Source organism: Dermochelys coriacea, chromosome 15, assembly GCF_009764565.3.
Source record: "Dermochelys coriacea isolate rDerCor1 chromosome 15, rDerCor1.pri.v4, whole genome shotgun sequence".
In the NCBI taxonomy this organism is placed as follows: domain Eukaryota; kingdom Metazoa; phylum Chordata; order Testudines; family Dermochelyidae; genus Dermochelys; species Dermochelys coriacea.
This window is the reverse complement of record NC_050082.1, coordinates 18,755,732-18,769,829: the sequence shown is the minus strand read 5'-3', so window position 1 is coordinate 18,769,829 and position 14,098 is coordinate 18,755,732. Positions and strand designations below refer to the sequence as shown.

General features: G+C 41.6%; 1 protein-coding gene across 6 annotated transcripts in view; it reads right to left on the bottom strand.

The window, feature by feature from the left end:
• The window catches only part of GALNT9 (polypeptide N-acetylgalactosaminyltransferase 9), a 327,400-nt gene that overhangs the window by 114,551 nt on the left and 198,751 nt on the right, over positions 1–14,098 (bottom strand). For 5 of the 6 annotated variants that reach the window (XM_043498205.1, XM_038373241.2, XM_043498204.1 and 2 more), the window contains one exon: positions 9,262–9,459. The exons of the other annotated variant lie outside the window; for it this stretch is intronic. In XM_043498205.1, coding sequence (XP_043354140.1) covers positions 9,262–9,459 — 198 coding nt within the window. The remainder of the gene's footprint in view (positions 1–9,261; positions 9,460–14,098) is intronic. 6 annotated transcript variants of the gene reach the window in all.

Here is a 14,098-nt window from a genome sequence, read left to right as displayed (position 1 = left end):
AGACAGGGCAGGTGAGAAAAACAGGGCCCACAGATAAAGCTCAGTACATTAGGTGCTTTCCTTACTGTTCTATACTTTGCTGCAGAAAGAAAACCCTCAAGGAATCAATATCCTCTAGTGCATGGTCATTTAAAATCCTCTGAAATAGGGTTCTGTATTATACATTTTCTTGCAATGTTATAGGGTTTAGGAAACGAGTACTTGTGGCACCTTAGAGACTAACAAATTTATTAGAGCATAAGCTTTCGTGAGCTACAGCTCACTTCATCGGATGCATACAGTGGAAAATACAGTGAGGAGATTTTATATATACAGAGAACATGAAACAATGGGTGTTACCATACACACTGTAACAAGAGTGATCAGGAAAGGTGAGCTATTACCAGCAGGGAGAGTGGGGGGGGGATGGAGGAGGGGGAACCTTTTGTGGTGATAATCAAGGTGGGCCATTTCCAGCAGTTGAGAAGAACAGTAGGCAGTGTTTTCTAAGGAACACAAATGGAAAATGACATGATGAATGTAGTGCATCAAAATAACGATCTGCACGTTAATCTTTACTTAGAGGTGACTCACACCTGAAACAGCAAACACAGAAAACAGACTGACCAAGAATCTTTTCTGGGGAACATCAACTGTCTGAAATATCAGGGTATTAGCATGGGATGAAATAAGATCCAACCTTTATTCTTATCCTTTATCCAAGGTTTTTAAAGCTTTATCTCAAACTCAACCTTTCCTGAGGTTTGAAAACATTGACCAAACTTGAGTGTCACTATTTTTCATTTTTGTTGCACTCTGCACATCCAGATTCCATCTGCTACTGGAACTGGAACACCTACGATGACATCACATGGCATATACTGGACCTGATTGCCCATATGATGCCTCAGTGATTTCAAAGGGGCTCTACATTGGCAAATCTCTGTACCCGCATGAAGCACCTCTGAAATCAGTGGGGTTCTGTGTGGATGCAGGGCCCATCCACCTGCAACAAGCTCAGAATTGTACCTTAAGAGCCAAAACACCACAAAACACGGCTGCTACTTTGAAACCTGTCATATTCTGTCTGTAATACAAATCCGGGAAGAAAGAAACAAATCTCATGGGGCAGCCTGTTCTTCCAAAATGTCAAGCCCAATTTTGCAGGTTCAAGATGTTTGGATTGTACGAGTAAGTATCAAAAGTTCCGAGTGCTTAACCGCATCTGCACCTGTGAGTAGCTGCTGGTTTAATCACCACTAACAGTAATGTTTTGTGAAAAAAGAGAAATATTTGCCCTCCACAATTTTTGAGGACAGGGGAGAGGAATATTAACTGTCAGCTAGGACTAAGTGATCTCAGAATTTCTTTCATGACAAGCAGCATCAAAACCTTACGAATCTTAAGACTCTAAAGTCCTTTATCTAGGCAAAATCTCTTTCTAGATTAACTGACACAGGAATCATGACAGCTACACACAACTTGGGAACAACCTGGTCTCCATCACTTGAACTATCTGCTACGTTGTCAGAATCCTGTCACACTTTTGAAGTGAGCTGTAGCCCACGAACGCTTATGCTCTAATAAATTTGTTAGTCTCTAAGATGCCACAAGTACTCCTCTACTTTAAAATAGGTTTGCCAATTTCGGTTGGATGCATTCCTGGAGATTTCATCACATGACATAAGCTTTAATTAAAGACTAGCTTTTAATTTTTGGAGACTCCAGGCCAAACCTGGCGGGTTGGCAACCCTACTTTAAAAGGCCACACCACACATCAGGATGTGAGACGCACAAGAGATCAACTGGACACCAGGCCAATTTTCAAAAAGAAATCAACACAGAACTTTTTGCCATAGGAGTGCAAGGGGATATCTACACTGCAGCTGGGAGCAAGTCTACCAGCCCAGGTAAGCAGATTTGTGGTAGTGGGATTTGTGCTAGCATGCTAAAAATAGCTGTGTGGAGGCTCAGCACTGACAGAGGCTCAGGCCAGTCACTCGAGCGTGGACCTAGGAAGTAAGTTGGGCTTGAGCCTGGGTGGCTAGCCTGCACCCCCGCCACTGCTCCGGTTATTTTTAGCGCGCTACCATAAGCCCTGCTACCACAAGTCCTGCTAGCATGGGAGGCTCGCTACCAGCTACCCAGACATACTCTATGGGTGTGTCTACACTGCAATTAAAAACCTGCGGCTGGCCTGTGCCAGCTGACATGGGCTTGCAGGGCTCAGGCTGCACGGCTGTTTAACTGTGGTGTAGATGTTCAGGCTCCGGCTGCAACCCGAGCTCTGGGACCCTCCCACCTCACAGGGTCCTAGAGCCCAGGCTCTAGTCTGAAACTGGAAGTCCACACTGCAGTTAAACAGCCCCGCAGCCCAAGTCCTGCAAGCCCGAGTCAGCTGACACAGGCCAGCTGTGGGTGTCTAATTGCAGTGTAGACATAATCTAAGAGACATACAGTAAAAAACACCCAACCACAATGAATTGGGAGCAATACCGAATCAGTAACCAAAGGTGAAATCTTCCTCAAGAGTTTCAGGCAAAAAAAATCTCTAAAAATTGTGAGAGAATTTAATGATGCTTTTCCGTCATCATAATGTCTGGGCTCCAGCAATACAGACAGAAGCATAATAACCTAATTCAGCAAACTCAGATTTAAGCAACAACCATTTCTTCCTATGAGCCTGTGTGGTGTGGCTTCCCTTTGTTTGTATGCTGACATGCAAGGTCTACCTCCTCCCATCTTCCCAATTTCCTTGCATAATCCTCTAGCTATATATTGAAAAAAAACAAAAATAACCATTGTGGTGGATCAAAAGTGAGCTGTTTTCTCGGAAATGTATTAGACCATCTAAATACAGGGATATGTGGAGGAGAGGATCAAACTCACGTAAAGAGCTATTAAAAAGTGGAAATTAATTTTAAAAAAGTATTTTCTCCCCTCTGGATATCCTAGGATCCTAACATTATTAGCTTGGAAGATTATCAAGAATCTCTATCTTTTATAATAAAAGCACTGGAAAAGATCTTATTACGAAATTTCCTCCAATTCCCTAATCTACTTTTTCACTCCATCAATTTGTTTCCCCAATGAATCCTGTCTTCTGCCTCTGAGTTCTTAACACGCAAAGGGTGAAATCCTGGCCCTGTTGAAGTTAGTGGGAATTTTGGCATTTACTTTAATGGGGCAAGAATGTTCCCTTAAGGACCCAGTTCAGATGTCTCAAAACAGGGTTCAAAACCCTGCACGGTCAGTAAAGAGAGCTTTCAATGAAGTAGCAGATATGGGAATGGATTTAGAAGACATAACTCTTCTATCAGCAGACATACTGCTAGACAAGCTATCATTGCCAAGGGACAGATCTATGGGTAGACTTTGTTTACTTTTGTTTACTGGAAGTTAAACAAAGTGGCCAAATTAGAACCACAGTAGCTTCAAGTGTCAGATATCTAACAATAAAATTTTCATTTTTATTCTTTTGTTTACATTTTGAAGACTTTTTTATGCTTTTGTCTCAGAAAAAAGGAAATATTGTCTTTTCTTTTCTTCCTTGCCATCTGGCTTTTTGAAGAATGGAATTACATGATTAGAGTTGGGTGGGAAACAGTTTTCCCAACCCACAAGAATTTGAGATTTAAAAAACAATTCCCATCCCTAATCATGATGAAAGGTTGAAATCTCACAAATTTCTGCACACCAAACATCTGAAACAACCAACCAACCAAGATATGGTCAACTGAAACATTTAATTTCAAATCTGACCTTTTAATTTTTTAAAAAAAACGTTTCCCTCCTATAAATTAACTGAAATTTCTCAACAAAAAGTCCTTTCAAACCAATAACAGAGCATTTTCATTTAAAAAGTGTTGAAACGGGGCATTCCAACAATTCTGAAACTCTGTGTTTCCAAAAAATTTCAAAATGGGAAATCCATTGGAACCAACCCTTTCCCATGAAATGTTTTCATTTTGACAAATCGGCATTTTTCCAATGAAAAATGTTTGGTTGAAAAATTCCTGATCAAGTCTTTAAATGACAAAGTGAAATTTAAATACAACCGCGCACAAATATAGGTCTGACTTTCAAGAGTGCTGAGCAGCTACAATTGGGACCAGGTTCTCAAAAGACTTTCAACATACAGCAGCTCCCATGGTTCTGCAGGAGATGCGGGGGAATTCTCCACAGTCCTCAACAGGAGCTGAATCTCCACCTCTCTATGCTCCATTGAGACCAATGGGAGATTCTGGGTACTGAGCTCTTTTGAAAATCTGCCTTTATACAAATAATCAGTCTGTAACTCCTAAAATAGGCTTGCTTTTAACTTTTAAAGTGTAGCTACCATGTGTCTATGGAAGTGTTTTGTTTTCCCTAGGGAGGAAAGGCCTGCCAATCTCTTCACAGGTTCATTTGTTTTCTCCAGGAAAGTCTGCAGGGTTCTCACTAACTGGAAAATAACAGGGATGTCCTTGACTGTTTAATAAGCGATTTTAGTTGAAGACAGAGCTTTTCTTAATTAGAGCTAAAACTATTCCCAGATTTTCCTAGCTATATGCTATAAATCTGAAAGTTTGGGAGAAGCTGGACATGAGTCTGCTATGCCGTCAGATCAGAACGACAGTGTTTGACACTCAGGTTGCACTTATTTGGCATGGAGACGGGAGGCCAAAGTGGAAAGGAAGGATGGCCTAGTGGTAAGGGCGCTTTTCTTGGCACCTGTAAGACCCTGCTCTGCCACGTTCTTGTGTGACAGTGGACAAATCACTTGGGGCCAGATTTTCAAAGGTATTTAGATACCTAAAGAAATAGATGACCACTAATGGGATTTGAAAAAGGCCTAGGCATCTAATTCCCTTGGGAGCTAGGCATTTTAAAAACCCTGCTACGCAACAATCTGCCTCTTGAGGTGCCTTGTCCTGGGTCTCTCTGTGCCTCAGTTCCCATCTATAAAATGGGCATAATGGTATTTCCTTATTTCACAGAGGTGCTGTGAGGATAAATCTGTTAAAGATTGTGAGGGCTAAGCCTTCGTTTGCTTCACCTGATGCTTCATGCTTTATCAGTATGGTATTCTAAAGAGTGTGCAAATATAACTGAGGCAAACTTGGTTGCTTTGAAATAGATGAATAAATATGCGATTGCTGTGACTAGTCTCCTGAATGCCAGTGCTGTGATAGCAACTTCTTGCTGCCCCCAGAGAACTGGGGAAAAGTGTGCTCTCCTCCTTGGTTCCCCTTTGCTTTTAACAAAGATCTCTCAGAACTGGTATATATAGTCTAGTTAGCAAGCCTCCTCCACTGGTAGCTGTAAAGGCCAGCTCTAAAAAGGACTTCCTGTTCCTCTTCATCAGTTTCACACAGAAAAAAGGATAAAAGACAAAAACACCATATCACTCGGGGGCGAACTCTTTGCACAAAATGATCTCTCCATATCAGACTTCTTAGTCCTAATCCTCAAAGGAAACCTGCACAATGCTTTCAAAAGAGCCTAAATTCATAACTATGATAGACACTAAAAATCATGATCTTATAAAGACATTGGATATATGGTAGATTACAACAATCTGTAACCCACTAACCCTCCTCTGTCTTATGACTGCAGCGGTACAGACTGCCCACTTCACCTGGAATGGTCTCTTGCAACATCTGTTAACTCCTTATGCTTAACAGTCTGTTCCACCTTGTATTGAGCTGTGACATTCTGATTAGCTTTCCCAGATGTGAAGAAGAGCTCTGTGTAAACTCAAAAGCTTGTCTCTTTCACCAACAGAAGGTGGTCTAATAAAAGCTATTACCTCACCCACCTTGTATCCCTTCTTCAATGGCACTTTCATACACACCTTTTCCATTGCTGTTACTGCTGTGTGCATTGTATAGATACTTATATGATTGAAATGCTATAAAGCTGGATTGTATTTAAACTGTATAGAAGGCTCACTTGGTGGCTTGATTGGATGCTTGACATTTGAAGAATAAACATTACGGCTGGCAAGAAAACAAGAATTCTGTTTTGTGAAAAAATATCAAAATTTGTTTTCATTCTTTATCAGAACCAAAATGAGAACTTTTAAAATTTTCCATGAAAAAACCACAATGTTTAGGGCACTCATCTAGGACGTGGGAGGCCCAAGTTCAGATCCTTGTTCTGTCTGATTTAGAGCTGGGTCTTTAATCTGGGTCTCCCATATCCCAAATGCGTGCCCTGACAACCAGGCTATTGGTTATTCTGGATCAGTGTCTGTCTATCTGTCTCTCTGTGTCCCCAATACCTTGGACCTGTGAAACTTGCCCAACTAATGGTTCATCAAAACTGGTACATTTCCACATAAAGTTTTGGTTTTGAGGAATTGGCATTTTCCAATGAAAAAACCTTTCACTGAATAATTCCCAGCCAGCTTTAATAAAAAGGACTGCAAGTCCAGCAGTGTGTCACATTTCTGGACGTGCACTGACTGCCCATCAACAATCCAAGCTATGTTGATTTAGCATCGATATTAGATGGATGCCTAACTCTCTTACGCTCCCTTGAAAATCTCAACCTAAAACTTTTTTTGAGGCACTTGCTCCCAGCAAGATTTGTCAGCATTCATGGCTCGACACTGATGCCTGCATTTCAGCGCATATAATTCATCATTTCAAAAGAGACACTTATGTAATCAGAACATCTCTGTGTCCCAAGTATTTGGTAATCAGGGTCAGGCACCCAATCCTAGCACTGCTGTCTCATCTCTCTCTGGGCAGCTTATGCATTGTTCAACTGGAGAGTTTCTTCAGTTAGGTTCTGCATGGAATAAGATTGCTGCTCTTGGGAACTAGACACTTAAATGCATCAGATTTCAACAACACTACTCCTTTGTTTGTGGGCCTGGTTTTCCACTGCATTAATCCAGTTTGATGCCATTGTAATTCTATTGAGCTCACTGGCATAAAACTGGAGTAAAGCACTGCTGAATCAGACCCTGTATATTTAAAGTGAAATTGACTCTTCCATCTTGCATCTGAAGAAGTGGGTTTTTTACCCACGAAAGCTTATGCCCAAATAAATCTGTTAGTCTTTAAGGTGCCACCGGACTCCTTCTTGTTTTTGTAGATATAGACTAACACGGCTACCCCCGATACTGGACTCTTCCAGTATTTCAAGAAACAAACATGATCCCTTCCTTCTTTTTCCTCTGTCAAAGGATCTTGAGGCTGATTTTCAGAAGTGCTGAGTAAGTGTAGCTTGCACTAACATCAGGTGGCATGCTGGATGCTCAGCACTGCAACAAATCAGGTTCATAATCACAAAAGGAACTTCCTAAAGTGAGTCTTCATGGTTCAGCCTCCTTTGATGCACAATAATTGTCCCCAGTATGGTAGATGTTCAAGACACTGGAACAATGTATATGAAAATTAATATGGTGATTTTATTTATATCCTGGAGACAGTGAGGCATGCACTATCCCTTGGGAACAGAGAACAAATACTGATTTCAGACACTAAAGCCTTGGTTGATGTATTTTCTCCATTAATAAACTATTTCCAAGAGCTGAATGGAAACATAAAACAACAACTGCACTTTAAAAGCAACATGAGGAAAGCAGTCAAGTTACCCAGGAAAACTGATTTCCTAAGTAATTACTTTCTAGTTTATTGAGGTTTCACCCAGAGCAAAGGGTCAGTGATGAAGGATTGTGCTGCTCTGTGATAAATAAGGTTAAGGTTACGGTGCAGCTCTGTGCTGTTGTCATGAGGCAAAGGTAGGAATCTACGTGCAATTTCAAGGTTTGCTCTGAAGTGGAATGACACTTTCCTGTATGTGAGCTTGACTCTGCACTTTGGCTCCAATCAGCAAAGCATTTAGGCACCTGGCCAATCCCATTGACTCAACTGATATCAGTGGGACTACTCAGGTGCTTAAAGTTAAACACATGCGTAAGTGCTTTGCTGGATTAGGGCCAGCACACTCAACATCTTGCAGGATCGAGCCCTGGAAAGGAAAGTAGATCTCCAGGTAACTCAGAGACTGCATTGGGGCAGTATGTCTGAGCAGAAGTGCTAAAGAGCCAAGACCCAGGCTAGATTCTCCCATCAACCTAGCACTGCCTACTCCAGGGGTTAGGCTGGCTTAACTATGTTACTCAGGGGTATGGATTTTTCACACCCTGAGCAAAGTAGCTGGGTTGACCTAATTTTTTTTGTGTGGACCTGGCTTTGGGCTACTTACACACTGTCACAGTTCCTTACCACTTTACCAAACCTCAGCAAAACCCTGTCTTGTTATTGATGGTCTCTACAATGTTTGCTCAGGTCTGGAGTGAAATGACACTTTTCGGTATGAGAGCTCAGTCCTGCAAGGTGTAGTGAAAAATAAGGTACATGCCAAGAATAAAAGCCTTCCACCCCGTTTTTAATATATTTCCAGCATAAAGTGTGCCGGAAGTGATTCACTTAGCATTAAGTGCAGAACCTTTAACATGATACATTCATTTTGGCTAGATATTTTTAGCTAACACACACATTCTCACTATCCACAGCTGGTACAACTGGCCAACCTTTCAGTTCACCTTGAAAGCTTCAAGGTATTGGGTGAAATTCCAAAAGTTCTGAAATGTGAACAGGGTCGTGGTTAGCAAATTGTACCAATAGAATACCCATTGCCTGAAAGCCATAGCTTACCCAGGATCTTCTGAAAGACCTAAGCCATCCTATATACCAGCATAGTTAACACAGTAGGTGCAGTTAGATGGCAACAAATGGTGCCAGGACACACACATTTTTTTTGTGCAATCATATAGTATCAAAAACTACATGAAAAAGCCAATAGAATATTAGTACTTGGATATCAAGGTGATTGGTGACTGGGGAATATGATAGATAGTTATGCAAGATTGGGTAGGTAGATGGGGTAGGGATTGTGCCTTCTTTTGTTTGGAAAATACTTAGATTATGTGAATAAGTAACAATAGCTAGAGGAGCTATGGCATGTACCTGGCTAGAGCTATGACCTTTACACACTGAGGACCCTATTTCAAACCTCGGCACACCCACTATGCCCTCAAAATCCTGCATTTGCACATGGCAATATGGTAAATGCACACATAATTAAATACCTCTTTGGCATATGCACTTGTAGGTTTTGCAGACCCCACGGGCAAATACGTGTGTTTGTGGGCATGCTTGTTCGGCCTACCTTTACTGGTCCTAAAGAGAGCCTACAGCACATCCTCACTTACCTTGCACAGCAGCAGGCAGCAGCTGAAACGGAAACAATGTTAGAGACAAAGCAATTGCACTGTAGATTCACCTGATGGGAGCAGACTCGTCCCCTTTATCGAGCCAGTCCTGGGGCGGGATTATATACATGCACCAGAGTCCCCAGTTGTAGCCATGGGCAGCATTGGCATATTGCTGCACTTCAAAAGTGTTGTACTTGATGTTGTCAATAGCTGGTAGGATGATTCTCTTTCGATCTTCTTTGATCCGGGTAAGCGCCGGTTCTACCCTGGAGACAATAAAAGTAGCAAAAGTGTTTTCTGACCATTCAATAATCCAAACTCCTTTAGCAATCTGATAAAGTGAACAATGAAGTTCTCTAATGCTGCAAGCAATGACACAGAGAAGCAGCCGCCTCTGGTGCAGCTTAGAGTGATTTAATGCCGGTTAGTGTCACACACAACAGCGACAGGGGGCATGGTGCAGATAATTTGTGCAGCAACAGCTCCTCAATTGCATAGAATTGATGGATCAGAGGAATTAAATATCATCATTTTATCTTCAAGGTCACTAATTTGGATCCAGCCTGTTCAGTGGTGACTAGGGATTTAGCAACCAAAGTTTCCCGTGATGCCTTTTCAGTGGCCATTGTGAAATGAGTTGGGGTTCCCATTCCTCTTCCTCATGGGAAAGGGTATATACAATTTGTAAAAACACCATCAGAATTAAAACTAATTGATGTCCTGGTTGGCTGTCTCTGGAAGAACCACCTCTAGGGATGAGGGGACAATTTGGTCTTGATGGTTCTTGAAAAACAGAACTCACCAAGGGCTGAATGAGTATGAAGACACTATTATTTGTTTTTTTAAGACTGGTCCCTCTAGCTCAGGGTTGACTGGTAAGCCTACTCTGTACCTTCTATACCACATGCATCAAGAGAGGACTTCAACCCCCAGGTTTTTCGGACCAGCAGCTTTCACAATACTATAATCATTTCAAAATACTTAAGTTGGTGAAGAACATTGCAAAGGGAACTATGCTCCAGGGGGTTTCAGAACATGCTAAAAATACTGAACACATTATCCCTCAGTGAAGTACTAGGTAAATATTAACTTACAGATAGGGAAATGGAGGCAAGGAGGGTACTGGCTGGTGCAAGGCCACAAAGCAAATCAGTGGTTGGTCTGGGAGAAGAACTCAGCAGTTCCCAGCTCCTACTGCCTTTCTAGTCCCTTAGATAATGCTCCCTCTTGCAGAAAACATAAATGATTAAGGATGAACCTAAACACTGAAGATTTTACAAAAAACTCTCAAACTTCTTTAATTTTTTTTTTATTTTTTGTGGAAGTGGCGGTTTGTTGGATTCATGAAACTCATCAGAGGTTAAACATTCATTTTCCCCATGATTTAAAAACTCATGCTTTGTTTTGTTTTTAAGTGAAATTATTTTTTCTCTTTGCTGACTTTCTTGCATATTAGGTATTAAAGCTGTACAGACAGACAGACAGCCAGCAGATACGTTGAGAAACCATCCCCAAGTCTCATCGTGAAATGCATCCTCTCTGGTTTTCTGCTTCCTTCCATTTGCTGAAACATCAAGGGTCCAATCCTGCAAGGTGCGAAGCATGCCAAGCAACCTTAGCTCACAGCAGGAGTAAAGGGTGATCAGCTCCTCTGAAGAGCTGCTCAGCACCTTGCAGAATCAGGTTCCATATGCACCTCAGCTGTGATTGTTCCTTAGGCATTTGTACCAATTTTTTTTATTGCATGTTGTTTAAATAGGCAGTGCACCCAAAGCACAAAGCAGCATATTCTTCTGCTGGAGGGACAAGTAACATCTGCGTGCATTGCTGGACTGCAGTACATTAGTTAGGATGCCAATTTGCAGGATCTTTGGGCCAGACTCATGCACACTCAATGTGACCTAGCAAATCAGGATAAATAGCAGCTTTACCATTTATACAAGATTATAGTTATGAGATTAACTGTCTTTGAAGGACAGTGGGTATCCAAGGGAAAAGCTCCTGATATTCTAAGAGAGCAGGGTGGAATTCAAAAAGATGGATCTGCATAAATTATATCTGTGCTTGTCAGGCTACAGACATCAGAAGACACACAGAAAGATCCCGCCAAAGTGACTGAGGTGTCAACCAGCCACTCTTCCCCCATCACAGAGCGTGTGAATAATCTCAGTGGGAGCATCTCCCACTCTGGTTCTGCCTGAAAAATGAAGCATTTGAAAATACCAAACAGGTGCAGATGTCACTTATGACACACCACTAATTGTTTATCTGCAAGAGGAGCCCTCCTCTTGTTGTGACATGTGTTACGGAAGAAGTCACCTTGGTGCACGTTATTGTCAAATAAGAACCATCTGAGGAAAGAGCCCTAAAGGATTTATGGGCTTCCCAGAAAAAGGAGAGAGGGATTTTTCCCCCTTGTTTCTTCTCAGTGTTGATAAACGGGTCGGAGCGTCCTGCCATTACTGGTGTTATTCATCTTATGTACATTTATCTGCAATAACTGTGGAGCTATGGTCTGCAGTGTGGTGCAGTGGATAAGACTGTGCCATTGCAGTATAATCTTGGGTAAGACACTTCACCAGTCTGTGTCTCAGGCTATGTCTACTCTGCCCCATAGTTTGGACTACAGGGGGTCTGAATAGCAGTGCGCACCAAAGTGCTGCGCTGTAACTCCCCCCTGTAGATGCGGCAGAGGCGAACTAAAAGGTTCCTAGTTTACATTAATGTAGCCCTCTGCAAACTGGACTACGTTCATGCAAACTAGGAACCTTTTCAGTTTGTGTCCGCATGGATATTTTTTTCCTTTTGATTTGTTTTGTTTTGGGTCATTTTGGGATGTTTTCTCACACCCCCACCTTTTTTATGTTAATTTTTTTAATGAGACACCATTTCTAAACAAAAAATCAAAATCTTTCTTTTTGATTTCATTTTTTTCCCCCAATTTTCTTCCAGCTGAAACTATTAGGCTGAACTTGACCCACTTACAATTTGAAAAAAAAAAAAAAAGCCCAGCTATAATCCTGACCCAGTCAAATACCCGCTGAGTAGACACAAAGCAAAGCCCTCAAAAGATATGGTCCATTGCTCTGAAAGAAGTAGTGCCCGCATTAAGCAACAGCAATTTACAACTAATAGGATATCTAATGATGACCATTCAATGAGTCTGGAGCTGCAAGCTCTAATACTGTAGGTAGATATCCAAAGCGTAGGTGACGTTTCATATTTCCCTTCTCCTTCAAACTACTGGTATCTGGCATCACATTGTTCTCCTTCCTTCAGCCTAAGCTCCTCTGACCACCAAGAGATCTCTCAATGCATTTCATGACTCCAAGGAAAGCCACTGGCCGTCTACAAGTTCTCCGAGCTAGTCCAGTATCTTCAGCGATAACACATGGTGAGGGACTTCTAGGTGACTGGTATTACAGCAGGATGAAATTGGTGACAAGTTTTCACAAACAATTTTGCAAGCTATTTTGATCTTTTCTGAAATTTGAGGAGTCGGAAAGTTATTCACAGTGAACCCCTCAAAAAGCCACTTTTCTGTGAAAATTTGCACATGTGAATTTTGAACAAGCTAAAAGAGGAGGGGCTGGAGCCTCAATACCACCAAAAACACATGGTCGAGAGCAATTAGCAGAGTGCTGGAAGCTGGAAAGCCCTGAATTCTATTCCTGCCTAGCAGACTTCATATGGGTGCTGTGTAAATGCAAGATATTACTATGTCTGTAAACATTCCTGCCCCCATTTTACAAATGGACAATCTGAGAATAAGTTAAGTGACGCGTTAAGATAACACAACAAGTCAGTATCTGAACCAGGACTGGAATTCAGGTCCCCTAACTCCCCAATGCATCTCCAGGCAAGTAACTTTACCTCTGAGTACCCGTGTCCTCATGAACAGAAATCATTCACATTCACATATTCTGAACTATAAAGATCTGATTTTTAAAACAATGTATTCCTTACATATCCCACCATCCATTTAGCCACAACCTTCACAAATGGGCCATTAGAGTCTGTGGCACAAGACAAAGGGAATTAGAAAACGTTTAAAATATAGAGAAGCTGCCTGATACTATTTCTCAGCAAAACCCAAAACAAATTGATTTTTCCATTAAGCACTACGTACCTGTGAAATTTCACAGCTTGATGTGCCAAATCAATGGTAATAGGAATGCAGGGATGAGGTATTCCGACACCATGCTACAGCTCATCCTGATGTTGCTCAGGACTGTTATTATCACAGTTTTTGTTAACACCTTTTTTACTGCAGAACACAATTTTTTACTAATTGTGCTCTGTTATGCAGAACAGCTGCCAAGACCTGTATGAAATATTTAGCCAGCTGATCTAATGAAAAGTTACTGTAACCAGGACTGGCATACTGTGGCATGAGTGGCATACTGTGTTTACATTACTTGTTTTAGGTAATCTATGAAATATGAGCCATCTATCGTTGGGTGTTGCCAGCTAAATTCAGGCTTGGTGTAAGTCCAGTGCTGTCGATGGAAACTACTCCAGATTTGAGATTGTCTCCATGTGCTGAGCTGCACTGACAGCAAATCCTTTGTCAATTTGGCTAGTAATTCTGGCTTTGTTTACCTAATCACTTATAAAGAAAAGGAGGACTTGTGGCACCTTAGAGACTAACAAATTTATTTGAGCATAAGCTTTTGTGAGCTACAGCTCACTTCATCAGATGCATTCAGTGGAAAATACAGTGGGGAGATTTGTATACACAGAGAACATGAAACAATGGGTGTTACCATACACACTGTAATGAGAGTGATCAGGTAAAGTGAGCTATTACCAGCGGGGGGGGGACCTTTTGTAGTGATAATCAAGGGGGGAAGCATTGAAGAGGAGCTGCCTTCCTTGAGAGCATCAGATGCTGCTGGAGGCAGG